At 35.9% G+C, this 22,696-nt stretch overlaps 1 protein-coding gene across 2 annotated transcripts; it reads left to right on the top strand.

The window, feature by feature from the left end:
• The first annotated feature begins 1,167 nt into the window (after positions 1–1,167).
• LOC136810188 (transcription intermediary factor 1-alpha-like) lies at positions 1,168–17,812 on the top strand. 2 transcript variants are annotated; one of them, XM_067066759.1, is made up of 8 exons: positions 1,168–1,182; positions 6,560–6,618; positions 7,022–9,390; positions 13,101–13,300; positions 14,072–14,124; positions 14,272–14,324; positions 16,295–16,450; positions 16,832–17,812. In XM_067066759.1, the coding sequence occupies exons 3-8, from the start codon at positions 7,084–7,086 to the stop codon at positions 16,976–16,978; spliced, it is 2,916 nt and encodes a 971-aa protein (XP_066922860.1). In that variant the 5' UTR covers positions 1,168–1,182; positions 6,560–6,618; positions 7,022–7,083; the 3' UTR covers positions 16,979–17,812. The 2 variants fall into 2 exon arrangements, with proteins under 2 accessions (XP_066922860.1, XP_066922859.1); XM_067066758.1 differs by lacking the exon at positions 1,168–1,182 and adding an exon at positions 14,743–14,817 and having other exon boundaries at positions 6,481–6,618.
• Positions 17,813–22,696: the final 4,884 nt, after the last annotated feature.

Here is a 22,696-nt window from a genome sequence, read left to right as displayed (position 1 = left end):
TCAGAGAAAACCACTTGATGATTCTTGTCTTAACCTTGTTAGTTATACTTAACAGGGCTAAACTATCTCCCTTACCTTATTTTGACATAAAAAACTGTCATACAAACAAATAATACTCTTTGTACCGCATCTGGATGAATTCTTTTTCTCGTAAAAATTTTCTTAGTAGGGGGGGGGGGTGCGAAAAAATATTGGACCTTATGAGGGGGGGTTCGAAAATTTTTTCCAGGTTAGGGGAGGGGGTGCGAAATTTTTTTTGGATTTTTCAAAATATCCTCCACCCCCCCCTCTAGTAGTAGATACTTTATGACCGCTCCCTAATTTGTTCGGATTATAAACATTACTTATTTCTAATTCGTAGACTCAAACGGAAATATCATTATACTTCTCCTTCTTTTCATCTTATATACCTAGTGTAGTATATAAAACATAGTAAGGTCGTCTAGATAACCTGTAATTCCTATTCTTTCCGCCCTTGTACTAATATAAGTACCACGTGACAAAGAAGCGCCGAAGGAATAAAAATAAATTCATGATAGAGATTCAAATGAAATCATTTCACCAGGGCAGGGTGTCCCCTTGCCGGGAACCGACTGAATTAGTTCAAATTATAGAAAAGATTCAAATAACAGAAGCTACAATAAGCCAGACCCGGGAGGTACTTCCCTTGCCGACCGACGAGGGGTGTACCGCTGAAGTTCGAAAAATGGACCCCACGTGGGACTCGTTTTTTCGAAAAAAGTGACCCTGAATGGGACTAAAACTCGCAAATTTTCTTTTTTCCAAAAATCTCCAAAAAAACTGATTCTTCTATTTTGGTGTTTTTGCGACCCCCTACGTGGGACTGGTGGAGGTGAAAAAGATACCCTGACCAGCAGTAGCCGGTACACCCTCGTACCCCTTTTTGCCCAAGTAAAATCCCCCCCCCCACCCTCAGGAAGCCAGAGTTAAAAAATAAAAGATGAAGACGGGGTGTTGTTAGCCTGTACCAGACTCTTCTTCGCTGACTGAATGAACAAATGAAAAGCCCAAAAAGATAACGTGAAGTTTGAGTTGTTCAAAATTGTTCAAAATGTGACGTAGACAAAAACACTACGTCGGAGACTGCACTCCGCCATTTTTATTTCAGCGATTTCGCACTACCAGTTCAGTCAGGTTTATTGCTCGGTGCAAACAAAAGAGGTGAGATTATGTTGATGTAGAACCTGCTTGTGTGTGTATTAAACTGCCTTTATTGTGACACACACTGTATTTTTCAGATTTATATTTGTATGTCGTTTTATTCTTCTTTTGAGACAAGATTTCAAACAAATTGCTAAATTTCAAACTGAGACAAAATTAGCTTTTACTGGTATATAGATTTAGATTTGAAATGGTACAAAACTAAACTCAACCTTGTCATCTTCTTCTACTACACAATCAGGGATCTCTTTGCAATTGCTAGCCCAGAAAACTTGGTGACCAAAAGCTGTATTAAGTTCAGCCAAGTTTGGGTTAGAATTGCTATTTTAGCACTTCAACTTTCTTTCATTGAATATTTATTTCGATTTTGGAGGGGTTCAAGATAGACCGTTTTGATATTTCTATTCTTGTACAGGTAAGAATCGAAAGCATCCAACGAGGACCTTTTTTTAAATATCTGTTTCCCAGACATAGCCTTCCTGGAAAATTTGATCCGTTGGCCGAATATTTCAAAAATCTTATTCCTAGAAATGAAGATCTGTTTCTCCGCAAAACCTAAATTTTTAATCTCAAAGCATCTTTCCTAAATAATTTGATCTGTTTCCACAATTTTCAGAATTAAAATTTTGATCTGTTTTCCCAAATAGGATATATCTGTTCCCCTCTCCTGAGAATTTTCATCTGTTTCCCTTTCTTTTTGTTATTGATATCTGTTTCCCCCATAAAGTCCAATCTGTTTCCAATGCAATATCATCTTTTTTGGAAACAGATATCTGTTTCCCAATTTATTATGTCATCTCGTAGAAATATTGATCTGTTTCTCTCTGATGGCGTCATCAGCTGGAGCGGGGAAACAGATAGTTTTAATGAAAAGGTCTCTCCTAGAAAATCGGATCTGTTTCCCCATTTTTCAAAAAAAGCTCTCTCCTGGAAAAGGGAAACAGATATTTCGGGGAAATGGGCTCGTTGGCTACTTCTGAAGAATGTGTGACGTCATAATTACTGCTTTCAGTTTGCTTGTTTTGAAAGTTTGATGTGTGTACCTCCGTTTTTGTGGAATATTTTAATGGCATGAAAACAGAATACGCCAGTTTTCAGAATATGGCAGAAATCATTAATTAGGACCCTGCCGACGCACCGGACTGTCCGGTGTATTTGTCCGGTAGCAAAAAGTATCCCTACGCTACACCGGACGCAATAAGTCCGGTGTCAGTCCGGTGTTGCATACAGGGAATTTTGGACGCCAGACATTTATGAAACAAAAATTTAAGAAATACCCGACGCACCGGTCATGTCCGACACCGGATATCCAACTTCCTTAAGTCTGGTGTAGAGATTGTCCGGTGGTAAAAAAAAATTCTCATTTTACACCGGACTTTCGCGTGTCCGGTGTTCGTTAGGTCCGGTGTGTCGACAGGGTCCTAAATCATTGAGATCTCGAGGGCAGAAATTACTCACTTTTAAGGGCAGGGGCAAAATTTTGATAATATCTACAGTTCAGGGTCAAAATCATTGAAAACTGGCTATATTTATATACATGTTTTTCTAGCTTTTTTTGTGGTGGGAAACAGATCTTAAGATAAAATATTTTGCAGATTCAAAAATTTTCAGATTCACAAGCTTCAATTTGAGTAATTGAAGCCAACTATTAAGTTGAATTATTTGTTTAGCCCCCACGTTAAGTGATGAGATTTTAGCTCCCCCCAAGTACATAGGTCCCCCCAAAAAAGTGGTGTACTTCCAGCCCCCTCCTTTTTTGGGAAAAATTTAGGGTGTAACCCCCCCCCCCAACCAGCAGGGGGGGGCTGACGCTATGTAACTCCTTTATGGTTTGGAATAGCACATTAGACTGCATTAGATGGTTAGTCAAACTAGTAAATGAAGGTTTCTGGAAAAAGAACGTCAGTCATCTACAGATGTATTTTTATTTATTTTTGGAACTTAACTAAGATATCATAAGTTGGTCTAATGTCAACATCCCTCTTCAAATTTCGACACCCTTCTTTAGAGAAGGAATAATATAGGAAGGTTGAAATCACTGATAGACAAAAGGTTTTTTCTCTGATTTCTAAGCAAAGAACAGTGCATCACAAACAGCCATATAAACAAAACTCAACATTCTCACAAAAGTTGTCTTTTTGAATTCCCAAACATTTGTCTAAAGCGTTCAATTCCACAATAATTTATGTAATTGCAATTTCGGTCAGTCCACAGTCGGCTTCAACATATACACGTGTTTTTATTTACGTGACCGAAGTGCCTACTAAAACAATCCGGGGGTAAGTGGCGAAGCAACACAGCAGATTATTCGTAAAGTAAAGAAATATCTTTTGGCATTGACAATCAATTATAATATATTATACTATATTTTCTTGATTCAAAAATCAAAAATTCATTTTTCATTCGCAAAAAAATAAAAATAAAAGAAGAATGAATTAATATTACATATTTTAAGACGCCCCCGTCTTTTACTCTCGTTTAATTTCCGATCTTGGAACGTGCAAAACGCCCGTCCGCCTAATATCCACCCAATCAGCTTAAATTCACTTTAATTGTCCTTTGACTTTCAAAAAATAGTACTTAAAAATTATGAATTTATAATAATTACAAAAAACAAAAAGTTTGATACTTCATTAGTGAAATATTCAATAAATTCCTAGTTTCAATTTTCAGTGGGCGTTTTCTAGGGCTTCGTTTATCGCGCTATTTTTGCGTCATACAAACTTTCTCGGCCGCTTGTAATAATTATGCATTGCCAAATTTGGTTCTCCATTGTCAAGTCAGGATCGATGGTGACGTTACCTAAGCATAAAAAAGAAAGGATTTTGTCAGTTTTATGCATATATTAATTTGCGAGGTATTCTATTCGCCGCGCGAGCGCAGTTTTCGTAGACTAGTCGGAATACTTTCTTTTACTCGCTGGAGTGATGGCAACTTTTCATCTTCGTTATTTTTTTAAATGAAGCACAACCGAAAAAAAACGAAACTTCAGAAAGTTGCGTATTTCCAGTGAGTAAACGATTCTGACAATTAACAAAATTGATGATGATGATTTTTTTTCGGTCAGGCAAATGTCTCGTATTGGGGTTCTAGTCTTGACCCCCAAGCCTACGCGAGATTGAAGTGTTTGGGTAAATGAGACAAAACTCCAAAAAAGCTGGTGTTTTGAAGTGCTTCCATGCGATCGAAATATCGCTGTTTGTGACGCACTGAAGAAGAATAGTTTCCATCAGCTATTCTGACCTTCCTATCATTCAATGTCTAAAGAAGGGTGTCGAAATTAGAAGACCAACATAAGATCAACTTGCAGTACCTTACCTTAGTCGAATTCCAAAAATTAAATAAACATTTTCGTAAATTGAAACAAAATAAAATGTACAGCAGCCAACTAATCAACCTACCAAACTTGTCATTCAACTCTTGAGAGAGCACTACAACTTGTTAGGCCTTGATTACACACTAAAGTAAAAGTAATTTTGCACATATAAATTGGGCAATGTTTGAGGCTGACAAAGTCTCCAGGATACAACCTATCTGGGCAGTGTGTGGATCTAGGGTGGGTGTTTTCTCCCTCGTAGATCTTTTTCTTGGGAACTTTCTCTTCAAATTAGTCTTTGAGGTTGGCACTGGTATTCCTAAAAGGTAGGGTCCCCCAATTGGGCTACTTATTGGGGTACGCATTTGATTTACATACCAGAATTAAATAACCGAAATTTGTGGAGGAAAGTCATCTGCTAAACCAGGAGTTATGAATCTAAGAAATATTTCAATTAATATTGCAAAATGCAGAAGATATTCAAAGATACATGGTGTATGAAATGAGCTTTGAGATGGGGTTTGATATGTGTAGTATGCATAATATCCATAACATGCATAATATAATATGGGTAGCAACGTCAAAAATAATAACATTACTCGCCTATCGAAGTAATTATGTTATTGTGTACATAATAAATTAAAAGACAAAAAATCGAAAATATTTAAGAGGATGAAAGATCAAATGATCAAATTGTAAACTACAGCTTTTAACACCAAATTTAGAGACTTTGATAAAATAAAAATAGATAAAATAAAAGGAAATGATATTTTCGCAACATCCTTAATTTAACCAAACAGAACATATAATACACTGTTCTGCGTTTTTCAGAAATTTTATTCTGGTCTGTATTTTTGGACCTACCTTGGAGGTCCTATAAATTAACCGATGTCCGTCCGTCCATCCGTCCGTTCGTTCGTTCGTTCGTTCGTTCGTTCGTCCGTCCGTCTGTTACCAGCTTTTCTCGAGATTGGCTCATTAGTTTTTTCTGATTTTTGGCTGAATGATGCAAAATGGTAATGCCCAAAATGTGACGGAGCCCGATTTTCGAAAAAAAATCATTTCCGGCCGAAAATGCCGGAAATATGCTGGAAAAACCGTTTTTTTGGCATTTTCTCGAGATTTCATCATTAGTTTTTTCAGATTTTTTGCACAAAGATGCGTATTAGCAATGCCCAAAACAAGGCAGAGTCCGATTTTTGAGAAAAATTCTTTTCCTGCCGAAACTGCCGGAAATATGCCGGAAATCGCCGTTTTTACAGATTTTTATCGGACTTTTTCCTTATAATTGGTTGTTTTTTCACACAAAAAACATTGTTAATAGCAATGTCCACGATCAAGCATAGTTCAATTGTCGATAAAACTGATTTTTGAAGCCGGAACTTTCTAAAAATTTTCGCCGGAAAAACGGTATTTCTTGAATTTCTCGAGCTGTACTTTATATTTTTTTATGAAATTTTGCACACTGATGTAAAATGACAATACCTAAAAAGTGATGGAGCCCGATTTTCGAAAAACATTTTTTTCCGGCCAAAAATGCCGGAAATATACCCGAAAAACTGTTTTTTTGGCATTTTCTCGAGATTTTATCATTAGTTTTTTCTGATTTTTTGCTTAAAGATGCGTAGTAATATTGTTCAAAACATGGCCGAGTTCGATTTTTGAGGAAATTTTTTTTCCGGGCGAAAATGCCGTAAATATGCCGGAAATCGCCGTTTTTCTGGATTTTCATTAGACTTTTTCCTTACAATTGGTTGTTTTTCCATTCAAAAACATTATTAATAGCAATGCCCACCATCAAGCATGTTTCTTTTTTTAATAAAATTGATTTTTGAAGCCGGAGCTATTTAAAAATCGCCGGAACAACCTATTTTTGCCGGAAAAACAGTATTTCTTGAATTTCATGAGCTGTACATTATATTTTTTTTTTGAAATTTTGCACACTGATGCAATATGACAATATCTAAAATGTGACCGAGCCCGATTTTAGAAATGCCGGAAAAACCGGTTTTTTTACATTTTCTCGAATTTTCATCAAAAGTTTTTTCTGATTTTTTACAGAAAGATGCGTATTCCCATATTCCCGTATTCTCGAATTGCTATCCAACTTTCATCATCAGGTAGGTCCATTCAGCATCTAGCTTGTTTTGAGTAAGAGAAGAAGGAAGACAACATGGCGCCTGACCATGATAATGTACCTTTGGGAAAATGACCGTAGACTATTGTGACTTATTAAGTTTTATGATAATCTTAAATCTGATTTTTGTAAATGATCATTTGAAGGTTTTAGTATCGTTTTATCATGAACTCAAGCATCAGTTTGTAAAATTTAGGACAAAAAGGTGTACCCCAACAAGTAGCCCGACTGGGGGGCCAATTGGGGTACCCTTTTAGGAAAACCCGGTTGGTAGGGTTCAAATCTTTTCATCTATGGCTTTAAAATAATTTAGGTAATCTCTCATATTATTATTTTTTTAATTCATTAAAAAGCCATATTTAATCCGTACTCTTGATTTTTTTTAGTGAAAAAATGATACCAGAAGACTGAGTTCACATTCCAAAAGTTGTAGATTTTTCATAAAGTTATGGCAGATGCTGACACAGATCAAGTTTTTTTAGACAGTGACCATAATGAAAAAGTAACCCCAAATCAAGACACAGAGTCAGGGGCAAAACAAGTGGAAAGTAATACAGAGTTAAATGGAGTAAATCAAGAAACTATCGATGTAAATTTGAAGTCGACTACGAAACCTGATTCGAATCCTACAAAAATTAAACAGGAAGATCATTCCAACACTTCTACCTGCAAATATGATGAAGATGATAAACTCATTCAAAGTGAAAGTGGAACTTTATTATCTCGTGGTGGAGAGTTTGAAGCTGAACCTAATCAACCTGATAGCGTGTTGAATGATATACAGACAAATTCTGACATAAGGTTTTTCATTTGTGGTTCATGCAAGTATAATCCTATTTTAATTGGTTCAGTTCCAAAACTTCTTCCATGTTTACATTCATTCTGTGAACAATGTTTGCAAAAACGTTATGAGATACAAAAACTCAATAGCAATGACCCCTCAAGTGTTGCTCCAAGGTTAAAGTGTCCATCTTGTGGTCAAGAATTTTTAGTTTCTGGAAATGATAAACCAACATCTGCTTTTCTGAACAATCAGTTTGTAATTGAATCGACTCCAAATAAAGTGAAAGGTGTGAAGGGAATAAAAGAGGACCATCCATGTACTTCTTGTGATGATGACAGTAGCGCAAGCTCTTACTGTATGAACTGTAATGAGTGGCTTTGTGATGCTTGTGTGAGTGCACATCAACGGGTGAAAGTTACAAAAGACCATATCATTCAGTCCAAATCATGTGCCGATGAATCAGGAAATGCAGAATCACCTCATGGAGAAAGTGCTGAAACTAAACACAAACCTTTGTTTTGCAAAATTCATCCCCAAGAACAATTGAAGCTTTTTTGTGCAAATTGTGAAAAATTGACTTGTAGGGATTGTCAGCTAATCGAACATAAAGATCATCGCTACCAATTTATAGATGAAGCTGCGACACGACATCGAGAAATTTTGAAAAAACTATTACAATATTTACAAATAAATCTTGGACTGTTGAAAGATACAATTTCAGACGTTGAAAAGGTATCTGATGGTCTTTCTATCCAAGAAAAAGAGCTAGAGCGTGAAATCAACAATGCTTTCAATACACTCATTGTATCGATCAAGGCTAGACAAGATGCCCTGTTAAAAGAACTTAACACAATAGTTTCGAACAAAAAGGTATTACTTAACAAACAGAAAAAGGATTTGACTCAAATGAAAGTCATTTTAGAGCACAATCATGATTTTGCTGAATTTGCTGTTAAAGGGGGAAGCAATGTTGCCCTTCTTTATAGCCGAAAGGTATTAGGGACACGTCTGCACAATCTCAATAGCTTGAAATATCGTCAACGTCCACTGGCTGCTCTTGATTTGAAATTCAATCTAGATGTTGAAAAATTGCAAAACTATTTTTCAAAAGTTGGTTCGATTTTCTCACATGAAGAAGTTCAAAGGAAAAATGACAGCTATGCAAATACCAAGAACACCACAAATCTTCAATCAACAATGAATCGTCAGCTAGCGCAGAATATCAACAGAAACCTTCAATCAGGTGTGAAGACAGCTGAGTCGCTGAACTTTCTCAAGCGACAAATGGAAGCATCAGCAACCAATCAGCCGCCCACAAAATATATTAACTTAGCAGCATCAAAGCAAGGATTAGCTGGACATCAGATGGTGAGGACAGCAGCAATGAACAATTCTCCAAGCAACCAACAAAGATATTCATCACCCTCTTCTTCTGCACAAGACATGATTGTACTGACCTCTCCACATTCGTCAAGATCCTCTTATTACAGCATGCAAGATGGTAAAGTGAGACAGCATGTATCTAAATATGGAAGTTATCAGTCAAGTAGGGATCATCAAAACCACATCAGGGATAGAACAGATAGAAATCCCAATTATGGAAGAGAATCAAAGCACATCTCACCTAAAACACCATCAGATAACAATAGAAATTTTCAATTTTACGGGGGAGCTCGTGGTAACTCGTCTCTCAGCTCTCCCATAGAACATCAAAACGTTCACTGGCCAAAGATCAGTAATGAACAGTCATTAAAAGACAAAGTAAATATTGATGATGTGTTGCAGAAAGGGAATGAGCAGACCAAACAACTGATGAGAAAGTTGATTGAAAATTCGACTCTAACTACTTCACGTTCGCCAAGCACCAAATCCAATGGAAGTGATGGGTCATCACACCCTCCTTCAACCGAAGGAAATGTTGTGGTAAAGCAAGAGCAAGTGTCAGACGATTCTCAAAGCTACACTGCAATTGTGAGTAGATTTCATCTGTTCTTATCTGAATATTAATAGCAGTAGTATGTATGTCTGTTTTCTGTCTGTGTATCACTTTCGTTTTCGCAAGCAATGTTTTTGTTCCCGATAAGTTTGTTTTGATTGATAGATCGGATCTAGAGCCTGGTTTAGACTTTGTTAAACCTTTGTTTTAAAATTTTAAGGCCCTTCTACATTTAGTACTTTTAATTACTGCCTTGGCTTGTCCACCCCTTTTTCGCCCTCTTTTCTTTTGTTTTAAATGTTTTCGAATGCAATTAACGATCGTATTTATCAATGACATTCAAATTCTTCTTAAAACAAAACAAATTCCTTTTATACACCCCCTTCTCACAGACCTGGTAGAATTTTTTCAACCAGGGGAGGGGGTAAAAATAATGGACTGAAACTCGATTGGAATCGATATTCCCTTAGTATTTTTTATGACCGGGACTTAAATTCTTTTGTTTTCAAGTCGGAAATTTCAGTGAGGATGGTAAAAATAACATAATATTTTGCAGAGAGGATTGGTTTATTCTGGTTTATTTGATTATTTTTATTGCTATTGGGGACGTAAATTGGGGTATAATTTTCCACCGAGGACGATATTTTGGCCAATTTTTCCAGTCGGAAGGGTTCCCAGTGGATCTGTGAGAAGGGTGTGTTTTTATGGAAATGAACATTTCAAATGTAAATCAAAACATAACAAGACGACTTAAAGTCGAAAATTTCGCATAATACTTGAACATCAACGACGAAGACGCATGAAACGTGACTCCTGCAGCATTATGCATTTTGAATGAAGCGCTACACGAGGTCATAGATGCCCTGTTTTTTATGAAAAATCTTAATCCATTAAAAAAAGATTCCTTAAAAAATGCGACTAAAGAATTCCATTCTATAAAGTGTAAACAAAATCTTTCAATTCAGAGAACTGCAATATTCACTTGAGAAAAATAATTTTAAATTTTTTTGAAAATGAAGAAGAAAAAATGAACTTTTCATTCTTTGGTGCCAGAAACCTCATTTTGTGCTTTGAAGGAACTTGTGATAAAGACTTCATTCACTTGCGCAAAGTTTATATCAACTTCTTTCTATAAACAGTAGAATTTATCTAAACTGAGAAAAATGGCTAGTCAGAAAAATCTGTTGTATACTACTTTCTGATATGAATGATGGCCCACCACCATCAAAATCATTTGACTTTTCCAGAAAAAAATTGAATAGGGGGGGGGGAAGGATATAACATTTTTTGGAAATTTACCCCCCCCCCTGGACATTGTGACTTTTGATCCCCCGGACAGCAGGTCTAACCCACCCCGCCCCAGACATCAGTTGAGTAGTTGAGCTCCAGCTTCTGGACTAAAAAATGGCAGGGTAAAAACTAGCCGACTTTAAGCTTTAAAGAAATAATACTCATTGAGATTAAACTTTGACTCCTTTATAACTGCTTTAAACGGCATCCCATTAAACAAACCCTCCCCAATCTCTTGATGTTTATCCTGTGAAAAAATAAAGGGGAAAGATTCCAGAAAAGTAACAAGATTCTTAGTGCAGAAATGGGAATCTTATACAAACAACGGTAGCATGATTCAAAATGTGTATCAAGATCGGTGAAGTTTGATTGAAGCTTGATTAGTTTGATTTATTATCTTGTTTCCATTCTTTTTACATTCCGACGGCTTATTTAGCAGACGCCCACGCTAAAGTTTATAGAGCGAGACAATATCTATCATCCCATCAGGGAGGAAAATCTGGAACTTTTACTAACCAAACTCACCGAACACCAATCAAACTTCATTGGATAAAAAACTGTCATCATTAACGAGGGACCGCTGTACATTGTGCGGTGGTGTACGGTGGGGCTGGATCTAAATGTGCTTTGTACGGCGGTGAAAATAGGTTAATTTGAAATCTGCTGTATTATCTGTACACCCCACCTTACCTTACCTTACCTTAAATCACCGTACAATGACAATGTACGGCAGTGTCTAGGCAGGGTCGTTTCGATTATACAAAAATGATTGCTGAATTTCAATTGACATGATTTCTAAGAAATACTGTGAGATCGGGTAACTTGCATAAGGACCCTGCCGACGCACCGGACTGTCCGGTGTATTTGTCCGGTGGCAAAAAGTATCCTTTCGCTACACCGGACGCAATAAGTCCAGTGTCAGTCCGGTGTTGCATACAGGGAATTTGGACGCCAGACATTTATGAAACAAAAAAATAAGAAACACCGGACGCACCGGACTGGTCATGTCCGGTGTTTTGATTGTCCGGTGGGAAAAAATATCTTTCTCCGACACCGGACATCCGACTTCCTTAAGACCGGTGTAGAAATTGTCCCGTGGTAAAAAAAATTCTCATTTTACACCGGACTTTCGTGTGTCCGGTGTTCGTTAAGTCCGGTGCGTCGACAGGGTCCTCTTGCATAAGCCCTCAAATGAATGACCCATTTGGTCATTAAAATACAAAGTTAAATCAAAACAAAAATGGTAGGCTACAGCTGCAAGCGGAGCTGCGTAGTTCATTTGTTTTGAAATTTTGCTGCTTTGATTGGTCAGTCATTTGATGGCTGTGCAAGTTACCCTCCACTGAGATGCAAGTTACCCGACTTCACGGTACTTGCTAAAACTGACTGTTTGTCACAACTAGTTTCACTATTAACACATAACTATCTGGTGAAAAAAGGAAAAAAAGATCATACCTGTGCTGTTTGTAGTTTTGGTGAAGAAGAGAAGAGAGGGTTAATAATGTTGTTGTTTGTTTTGGAAAATTAACTCTTCTTGTACTGCTTACTGAGCATGATCAATTTATTGGTGCATTCACTAACTACACAAAATACTTAGTAGTAAACAAATATCAAACCTCTTTAAATACTTTACAAAAGACCAGAAAATATGATAAAAATTTATACAGCAGCAGCAAGTTTCAAAAGCATGTCTGATGTGCATAATCAAGCAGCCATTAAAAAGTTTCACAATGATTGTTTACAAAGGCTTGGTTACACTTTTTGCACTAGCGTATTTTATTTATTAAGAAAAGCCCTGTTTTTTATCACTTTTTATCTTTGTGAGTGAGTCCACCTTTAGAATATTTGCCGTAGTACGCCCGCAGCCAAACGCCCACGCCATAATTTGCGCCCCAAAAAATGTCTCGCCAGCCAGACACACGGAAGGCTATCGTAATACTTTCGCTAAGCGAAATTAAAAATCTATAATATTGTCGACAACAACAGCATTCAAAGGGCGATAAAAAGCAAAAGGAAAATTGGTCCACCTCTTTCTTTATATAAAACCATTCAAGTCATCGTTACTGTAACAAAAGTGTGTACGTCATTTTACATTTTAATTTGAAAAGTTATGACAAGGGTTTAAAAAAAGCATTTTAGAATATTCTTATTTTTTTTTTAATCTGATTTTCAATCTGCCGGGTACCGGCTAGTAACATTTATTAATCCTTAGTGTTACAGTCTATCTGTAAGGAGACTGGTAAAGAATTTATTCATCGGTTGTTGGAGGAAATGTCTCTTAAATTTTTCTCTGATTTCAAAGTCACATCCAATATTCTATATTAAAAGTTTATATAGAAAAGACTTGACTTGAAAGTCTTCTTTGCTAGAAAAAAATGCTTTGAATTTGAGAGTAAGAATTATTCCTCGGGAAAGAACACGTTGAAATTTTTGGTAATAATTTGTTCTCCTACAGAATGGTAAACATCGTTCGCAACCACTAACTCACCATCGTAGCGAAGGGAAGAGTGAACGAAGTGAAAGTGGTTTTGACGAAGGGCAGAATGAAGATTATTGCGGTGTCTGTCGAAATGGCGGAGAGTTGTTATGTTGTGATACATGTCCCAAAGTTTATCATTTACATTGTCATATCCCTTCTCTTCATGCGCTTCCAAGGTATCTCTTTTATTCCATTCAATTTCATTCGGTTGCGTTTTTAATAAGTAGATACTGCAGTTATTTTAGAGAAGTATATTCAAATTTTGCGCTATTTCATCTCTAGTACATGTTTTTTATAAGCAAAGTGTCTGTCCCTACATCAGGCTCGCGTTATGCTTAGCATTCTATCGTTCTCAAACAATAGAGCCATTGTTTAGATACTAAAAACTGAGCCTGCATATGCTTATAAACGTTATGCTTATAAAAGAGAAAGCATGCATAGGAGCAAAGCAAGGTTCTGAGACAGTAACTATATTTTCTCTTCAATATTTTTACATATTTTTGACTTTTGATTTCTCGCCAACGATACATTTTCATCAGAGTGATGTAACACCGTTAACTTAGCTTTCATAGTTGAATAGTTCACGTGTTACGAAATCCTCGCAAAATGTCAATTTTCCTCAAATTGCTTTTGAGCTGAAAGCTACCCAAAAGCCTTCAAACAGTATGTAATGATTAATTGTCGGATTTCTCAGAGCTATTTTGTATCCTAAACACGTTGCGATTTAAGTGACCCATGGTTTGACCTTTAATCTACGACAATTTCCTAGAATAATTTTATTGGTTCATAATTCTTGAAAACACTGGGGTGACGTATTGTTTCGGCCAAAAACTTATACGAGGTTTTTGTTCTTTGCAAATGAAATAACAAAAAGAAGACTTGTAACGAGTACAAAACGTACTCTAAAGTATCAATGCCCTAATCGTTTAATCCATTTTCATCTTCAGTGACTCATGGAGCTGCTATCTCTGTAAAGACATCGGCAAAGAAAATTCTTCCAGTAAGTGTTATGATCTTGTTGTTTTCTCTCCCTTTTAAACGCATTAGAGAAGAGCATCAGCCTGACATTCAAAATCCAACAATTTCAAGGAGAATTTTCACGGAGCTCACTAAATACTTATAAACCTCGCTTTACTCAATTTTATAGATTTGGGAACGAAAAGGAAGCACATCGAAGGGATGACTGATTGGGAAAACAAGGTATAAACAAACAATATTTTTGGACCTTCCCCGGAGGTCCTTTAAATTAACTGATGTTTGTTCGTCCGTTCGTCTGTTACCACCTTTTCTCGTGATTGGCTCATTAGTTTTTTCTGATTTTTTGCATAAAGATAGAGGGCAAGGTTCTCTAAAAAGTGGCTCAAGCCGTTTTTTCCGGAATTTTTTTTGGCCGTAAAAATCGGATTATATTTTTTAGGGAAATTCCATTTTGCCATATTTATTTCTTATTTTTTGCATAGTGATATAAATTTGGTAATATCTATAACATGAAAAAACCCGAAGATAGCCGACGAGTAGAATATTATACATACATACATACATAATACTTTCTTCCCTATCTCCCATGAAATTTCATTGAATTTCTCATTTTATCTAACGTGACTTGTTCTTACTTTAGTTATGTCGGAAGATTTTGTTGAACCTATTTGTACACTCGGACAGTTTACCGTTCCATCACAAAGTCAGTAAAGCAGTGAGTGTTTCATTTATCACTCTTCTCCCTTTTTATTTTGATACTAGAGCTGAATTCTATCCATTTCTTGTGCTTCAACCCATCCTTTCCTGTTTTTTTTTGTTTTTTTTTTTACCTTTTCCGAATAAAAAAAGTCAAAATCGGCTAATTTTTCTTAGTTTTAGATTGTACGTGCATTCGGGGGCAAAAACAAACGAAATACTTTAGATCTTCAGCGTCGTCACTTTCTTAACCCTCTTAATGTGTTGTTCGATTAGGACCCCCGTACGCACATGAGAATAAACCAATAATGATTTTATTAAGCTAGCCGTCCCGGCGTCGTCCGAGACGGCTCTTTACCATGAACATTAAAGCTCGCTGTAATTTTTGAGAAATTGAATGTATTTTTTACTTTTATAAGAAATAGGTAAACTCTTGTGTTTTCTAAAGAAAAGGACTAATGTATTTTCTTTTATATTAAATGGAACATTAATTGAAAGTTTATCCTGTATTTCCCAAGGAATATAATGCAGAGCAAATTTCTAACATATTCGAGGGAAATTAACTGAAAACAAATTTGTTGTATCTTCAAAGGAAAATTACCTCAAATAGCTTCTTGTATAATTGGTAAGGACGTAAGGAAAACAATCTAAAGCAATTTATTGTATTTTCCAAGGAAAATTACATTAGACAGTTTTTATATGTTGAAAATACTAAAGAAAATGAAAATTAACTAAAGTAATTTTTTGCTACTTTCATTAAGTTGATTTTTTTCCAGAAAAATCGCTCTTTATCTTAAAAAAGATGAAGAATAGTTATTGTGAAAGCAAATCGAATCGAAAGTGCTATTTTTTCAATCTTTTTGCAAGGAAGGAAGGTCTTGCATTGCTAAAATCTACCACAATAAGTGTTGTGTAAAACTATTCTTATGCTTGGAGTAGTTTAGCCATCGTGGCTTGCCACCGGGCGTAGACGTTCGAAATTGACTTTAAAAGACTTTGAAAATTTGAAAATTTAGTATTTTAAATTTCAAAACGCTCTTAAAAATGTTCAAAATAATAGAAAATTGAAAAAAGAAAAGGAAAAATTTTCATGGCTTTCAATTTAAAGCTAAAATTTGACCAATAGCATACCGCTATGCAAACGTCATAATTATTACGTTTATTATTTGACCAAATTTCAATCCCACAATCCTTTTCATCTTGATTCGTAATGCGTGCAAGTTATTACTTTTGTATTGTCAATAAGTGTAATTAACTTTCAAAAGTAATTAATGCAAAGCATGATGGGATTAAAACTCGGACAAACAGTAATTTTGATGTCTATTTCTAGAATCACTGCGGTATGCTATTGAAAGATCAATACAGAAAAGATGCGAAAAAGAATTGCCGGCTGTTTAAAAATCGCTAGCGAAAATAACTCATGCGAGAATGGGAGAGTTCCGATTTAAAGCGTATTATAATAAAGAAATTCTTATTGAAATTTTATTTAATTTCAGCAAGCACCAGATTATTACAAGGTGATCACGCGACCTATGGATCTAAATACCATCTTGACCAAATTATCACCCAATCATTTCGAGAACTTTCAAATGTTGGCAAGTTTCATCTCTGATATTCGCCTGGTCTTCTCAAACTGCTTCGTTTACAACTCTGTGAGTTTTCATTCTCTCCGAAAGAATTTTCTTTGCATAGTCCGGAATCACAAAAGTTAGGATGTTTACCCAGTCCCAAACTGTGCGATTTTAGGGTTTAGTACCATTCTGACCTGTTCTGACTTTGTCCTCGACGTTATTCTATTGGATCCTCAGATCAATAGTCTTAAGTCTAGTTAAACCCAGTTTTCAAACTCTATACTCAAGATGCAAGTCAGAGCACTTGTAATGGAACCGACCCCTCCCCCCTAAACGATATCTAACTCCAACTTCTTTTAAAGTTTGGATAACTTTTTTCAGTACTGTATATGGTACACGGTTCGCTCCAATTCGATCTTCAAGGGGAATCGACTTGGTTCATTTATTTAATTTTTTTTTCAGGCTGAGTCAGAGGTTTGTAAGATGGGGCGACGTTTAGAAGGATTTTTCGATCAGCTTTTACGGAAGTATGTTCCTCACGAGCTTCACTACCCTGATGAAAGTGGAAAGTTGAAACAAATTCGTCGCGAAGACACTGGCGTATTTTGAAAAGATGGAGGCGTAACTTATTTGTGTAAATCCTGTAAATCCTTTTCTTGGACACACCAAAGAAACGTCCATGGATATTGAGTTATCGTTTTTCAAATTAGAGTTGAACTTTATTTATATTTCTAATTTTATATTTCTTCTTTTTTTCGCGTCGAGTTTCTGAAATTTTACTTTCTCGTTGCCGTGAACAGAAGGCGACACTATCTAAATGGCGAGAAATGTCATCGTGGGAAATATTTCCGGAACAAGAAGTTTGTGTAGTTCGAAATGGAAATAGATTTCCGTCCGATATTGCCATCTTGAGTTTTCTATCGATTTACTGCACTCCGTCCGGGAAGTATATGTCAAATCAGCAAGCTAAAATCGGGATAATGGAATTAAAAAGTGATTACCTGTTGAGTTTCCTAACTACACGTTGAGTGTTAGTTGTTTTTTCTTCTTTACAAGAGGTTTTGATCTTTTACCGTCATTTCCTGGGAGTCCACAAAGACAACTTTCCTGATCGGGAGACATGCTACATTCATGATTCAAAAAAAAATATAGCCATTTTCCACCACCCCGTTGAACCTTGTTTAGGAAATATTTCTCGATAAGGCAAAACTTGATATATCAAGACATTGTTGCTGACTGAACTGAGGAAGGCTGAAGATCGGTTGCAATTTATTGTTACATTTCGCCCTTATTTGACTTTTACCTTTTTGAAGGAAAATTTTTCTTGTTTTTGAGTCATTTTCAGAGCATTTTTTCTTTAAATTTAATACTACTGCTTGTAAAGATTATTTTTAGCACATTACTGTACTTTCCTGGCAAGAAATTTTACATTTGCTTTTAAAACAGTCCTATAGTTTTTGATTTCGCATCGTTGTTTCTGATGCATTGCATGTATAAGCATTCTCTTGAGCCTTCGAAAAATGTGTTTTCCCGATTTTGCCGTCTTTGATTGGGATTTTACGGAATTTCCTAAAATTTTGCTTGTGTTATAAGCTTCCGTAGGCATTTTTCAGCCTTGTCAAGCTTTGACCTAAGCATCTTCGATTCGAGCCTGTTTTCAAATCTTTGTATGCTTTTAAAACACCCCTGTGTCACAGACCCGGTGGACCCCCACCCCGGTGGAAAAATAGGCCAAAAAATCGTCCCCGGTGGAAAAATTTTTCTACAATTTCAAACCCACTGCGAAATTGCTCTATGATTTTATCCCCATCGACACCCCCGTCTCTGTGACCCAGTGGGATCCACTCCACTGGCCAACCCAGTGAAAAATATTTCCAAAAATGGCCCATTTTTTTACCCCACTAGATAAATCACTCACCCCACTGGAATCTTGTAGCTGAAAATGAACCCATTGAAAATAACGAAAAACCCATACATACCCCACTCAAAATGTTCTTATTTTGATGTACCCAATAGAATTTTCCCATCAAAAGGGTCACCCCACTAGAATCTCAATTTCATTTATGGAATCCATGTTGTGAAAAAGAAAACACAAAAAAGGCTTAAATTGTTTTTCAATGAAAGTAGTAAAACTGTATAACACTTCCATCAGCCTTACTGCACTGCTAATAGGCAAGTATGTGTTGCACAAAATCGGGCACAAAATCCAACAATGACAATTTACTGGGGAATCTGGACTAAAATCCTACCAACCATAACTCAGAACTACTACGTTTTCAGATAAGATACCCTTGTTGTTTTAGAAAGCTGAGGCCGAGAGCTTTCCAACTGTACCAAAGCCATTTTAAGAGCCAAAATATCGTTATTTGAAAATAGATTTTTATCGAAAAAACTTGGGAAAAAACACTACTTTCAAAAACTAGTGGAACATAAAAATTTGATATGAACATATTTGCCTGAATTCGTTTATATTTTTATTTTGAATTTGCAATGAAGTTGCAAAATTTGAGAAAAAAGGGAATGGTTTTAGCCAAACAAGAGAGTCGAAAATCAAAAATGTTCCTACATCTTTTTGGAAAGTAGGTTCATTAAACGTTTTTAATTTTTTATTAGAACACCTAAAATTTGGCTGAGCCTGGATGTGCTTATTTTTTTTAGCAATTTTCAGCCTAAAATGTTCTTAAATGCGTTCTTAATTTTTCAGTCTACTCTAAATCGACAATATGATACAAAATAAAGAGCACTTAAATTTGGCAAAATTTTGTCATTTTTCCAAACTGAGGCTGGGCATGTTCTTAAGATGTTCTTAATTTTTCGACGAATTTCAGCCTATATGTTCTTATAAACTAGGTTCTAATAAAAAAAACGTGTATGTCTCTAAATGTGTATATTTACTATTTATATCGTTTATATCCCCCGTCAATGCGTCCATCCCGAGGGTGCATGGTCTCACGCACTTCTCATTTTTACGCTTCCACCACGCCCGCTTTTAAATCAAACTTCAAAACGAGGCTACTATATTCGAAACCGAAAGCGCGCGCGTGTGTTCCGCTTTTCAATATGGCGGTCGTCAAGGATTCCACAAGGGTGAAATGCTTTTATTCTATTTATTACAATATCTTATTTGACATTGCTTATCGTCTCTGTTCCACAGTATATAGTATAGATAGATGCAATGGCATGCTAATGAGATTGTCTTCTTTTCACTTCTTGTTGGATCTTCTGTCCTGAATGCTGGAAAAACAGTCTTTCGACCTTGGCTTCTGTGAAAAGGAGGCCAGGGTTCGATTCCCACTCACGGCAGTTCACTTGGCAAGTGAATGTTCCTTCGCACGGGTCAATCCATGCCATGTGAGGGGAATTGGGTAGTCAGTTCAAGGTGCTGACGGGACGCTTATTAGAAAGCGTGCGTCTATAAGGCTGATGAAAATTAATGATATGTTTACCGTAATGACGATTTTCAGAATACGACCCTGCCTATGCCCCGGACAGTCCGGGGCAAATGTCTGGGGTCTGAAAAAAATAACTTTTTCCCCGGACCTACGTCCGGGGCTCCAATTTTTGCGCCATAAATTTACCCCGGACGTATATACAAATACAGTGAAATTCAAAAAAAGTGAGAGATTTTTTTTATAAACTACTGTAGGCAAGGTTAATAAATTAATTAAAAATAAAAAAACTAACTTTACTTACCTTTCTCTGTCTGATCAGGATCCATTTTTCAGCTTTCGGTTAGATTTTAGAATTTGATTACTGAACAAACCACGCTTGAGATTTAAGGTTCAAATACAGGCCTCACACACGAAACGCCAAAATCAGGACATTACAAGATCTTTTGGAAGACGGCATTTGTCCACGGAAGAATATTTCAATGAATTAGAAAAAAGCCCGCGCAGTCAGCGATTCTATAAAAAGCGACCGCGCGGGCTGTCTGGGGCGTCCGGGGTAGTCTCTCAAAAACAAATAATACGGACCCCGGGCACGCATCAAAAAAAACCCCGGACTGTCCGGGGCATAGGCAGGGTCGTTTCAGAATTCGATGCGGCCAAGTTTTCATTATTCATTAAATTCATTATTTTCCCATAAACATTTATTTTTCCCAGATTTTTTGTTTTTCCTTATATAGATACACAATCCGAAGTCTAACATTGAGTTACGGTGATCAAACGTTCCCGTTTGTACGAGCTTAAAGAGATAAATCTTTTTCTTCCCGCTAGAGAATTATATAATGTTATCTCCACAATATGACAAAATTAAATTCACACATTAAAGACTACTAGAGGGCCGTTCGGGTTGTTAACAATCTAAAAAAGCCACGGGCCGTTTGTTTTGATATCAACTTCAAAAATTTTTGTTCTCTGCTCAAGTGGGAGGAAAAACAATGACAACTTTTCGAGAAAATGGCAAATTATGACAACTTGATGCGGCAGGTTTTTGAACACGCGTGCGGCTTACGGTAAACATAACATTAAATTCCATCAGCCTAACGGGCCATTCCAGAAAATTTTTGTATACCACCGTCGGACAACAACCCACGGCATGGCCCGAACATGTTCGGGCCTGTTCGGACCATGCTCGGGCCACAAAAAAGTATTATTGAATCAGCCCGAACATTTTGTTTGGACCATGTTCAGGCTATGTATTTACAATTAATTTTATTTACCTCTCATGGTTTATCATCATCCATTGTTAAATATTTTCATTAGACAAATTCAAAGTTCCAAATACCAGTTTGATTCACATAGCTATAAGCAAAAAGCTTGTACCCAAAAATTTTAGAAATGTCAAAAAATGAAGGTCTTCAAATCTCTCTAAAACCTATTTTTATAGGAACCTATGGTATTTTGTAGCAAAAAGCAAAAAAAATTAGAGCTTAACATCGCTCTAAAAAATTTTTATTGCATTTTTCAGGTTTTTGTAAAATTGTAGGCCAAAGTAGGAGAAAAAATCATGAAGTTTTGCATTTCCTTCTCATTAACTTCATTTTCAACCCCAACTTCTAACCATTTTTGAACTCTACATAAAATTTCTGACAATTTGATATGTAACATGCCTATGTTCCCAAGAAATCAACATAGGCTAAATCTGAACCTGCTGCTACAGTACTGAAAAAACTGCTTCGGAATCATATGTCCTTATTAGAGGGTTTTTTCAGTTATGGATTCAAAAAACTAATCAAAAGGTCTCTTTTATAAGCTGAATCAACTTTGTATAGGACTTGGACTGGTTAAATCTATGATTTGAGGCTTTCAAATCCATTTTTTCACTGACTAGTAGTAGGTCAGAGTTTTTGTCACGCCGTGACGGAAAATTTTCAATAGCCTGTAAAAATCTATGAGAGTGGAATCAGGTCTTCATTTTTTCCATGAAACATCAACCTATTAGTGTTAATCAGAAACCTAAAAAAGAAATTCAAAAATTAACTCACAAGATTTTCTGTAGCCCTTTTTAGTTTTTGTCACGCCGTGACGGAAAATTTGGGCCTATGTCAAAATTCCCTTAATCTTTTCGTCAATTGTATTTGAATTGAGATTTCTTTGCTGGAAAATTCTTCAAATAGGTAGAGTTCATCAGAATATGCAAAAATTGAGTCAAAAATCCAGAATTACAATGAACTAGAGGTCCTGCAATGTGGATTTTCTCATTTTTGATCAAAATGTTTCATAGGCTATTTTTTGAAAAACCCGGCCGTTTTTTAGGATTTAGTGTATGTTTTAACTTTCAAAGTTAATTTTTCTCATTCTTGTATGTATTTATGACAACTTGACATTAAAATAATAATTTTTCTTACAAATTCAGAAAAATAATTTCTTATTTCACATTTGTGATTTTTGGCGTTTCATCACTTTTTGGGCCAAAATTGGGTCATTTTTAGGCCGAAATCCAAAAAAACGACAACAGTAACCTGTAAATAACCCTAACATGTTATATATCAGTGGAAGCGGAATTTTGAGTAGATTTTGAATATCCAAGTTTTATGTCCTAAAAATCAATTAAATCAAAATTATTATGCTTTAACAGCTAAAAAAAGACATGGGTACGAGCTTTTTGCTTATAGCTACATACAAAGTTGTATAACAGTACAAAAAACGATCCAGAATCCAGAATCCAGAAAAATTCTGCTTCGAATAGGAGAAAACCACGAGAAAAGGGAACGGGATATTAAAGAATAAAAAGAAGACCATATTATGTAAGATTCAAATCATTCTTTTTAATAATTTCCCTAACTTAATTGGAAAATAGATGATTAACTTTTATATTTGAACAATATATATTTGAATAAAGATGAAGATTTTTAAATTTGTTTGCTAAAATAAGGAATTTAAA

This window comes from Clytia hemisphaerica, unplaced genomic scaffold (assembly GCF_902728285.1).
Source record: "Clytia hemisphaerica strain Z4C2 unplaced genomic scaffold, Clytia hemisphaerica genome assembly, whole genome shotgun sequence".
Classification (NCBI taxonomy): domain Eukaryota; kingdom Metazoa; phylum Cnidaria; class Hydrozoa; order Leptothecata; family Clytiidae; genus Clytia; species Clytia hemisphaerica.
This window is presented reverse-complemented; position numbering and strand designations above follow the sequence as displayed.

Bases quoted from the DNA above. Each gene is read 5' to 3' on its own strand.
- LOC136810188 (XM_067066758.1), top strand. From the start codon at position 7,084: ATGGCAGATGCTGACACAGATCAAGTTTTTTTAGACAGTGACCATAAT. The intron at 9,391-13,100 runs GTGAGTAGATTT...GTTCTCCTACAG, and splicing joins CTCAAAGCTACACTGCAATT to AATGGTAAACATCGTTCGCA. The intron at 13,301-14,071 runs GTATCTCTTTTA...TTTCATCTTCAG, and splicing joins TCTCTTCATGCGCTTCCAAG to TGACTCATGGAGCTGCTATC.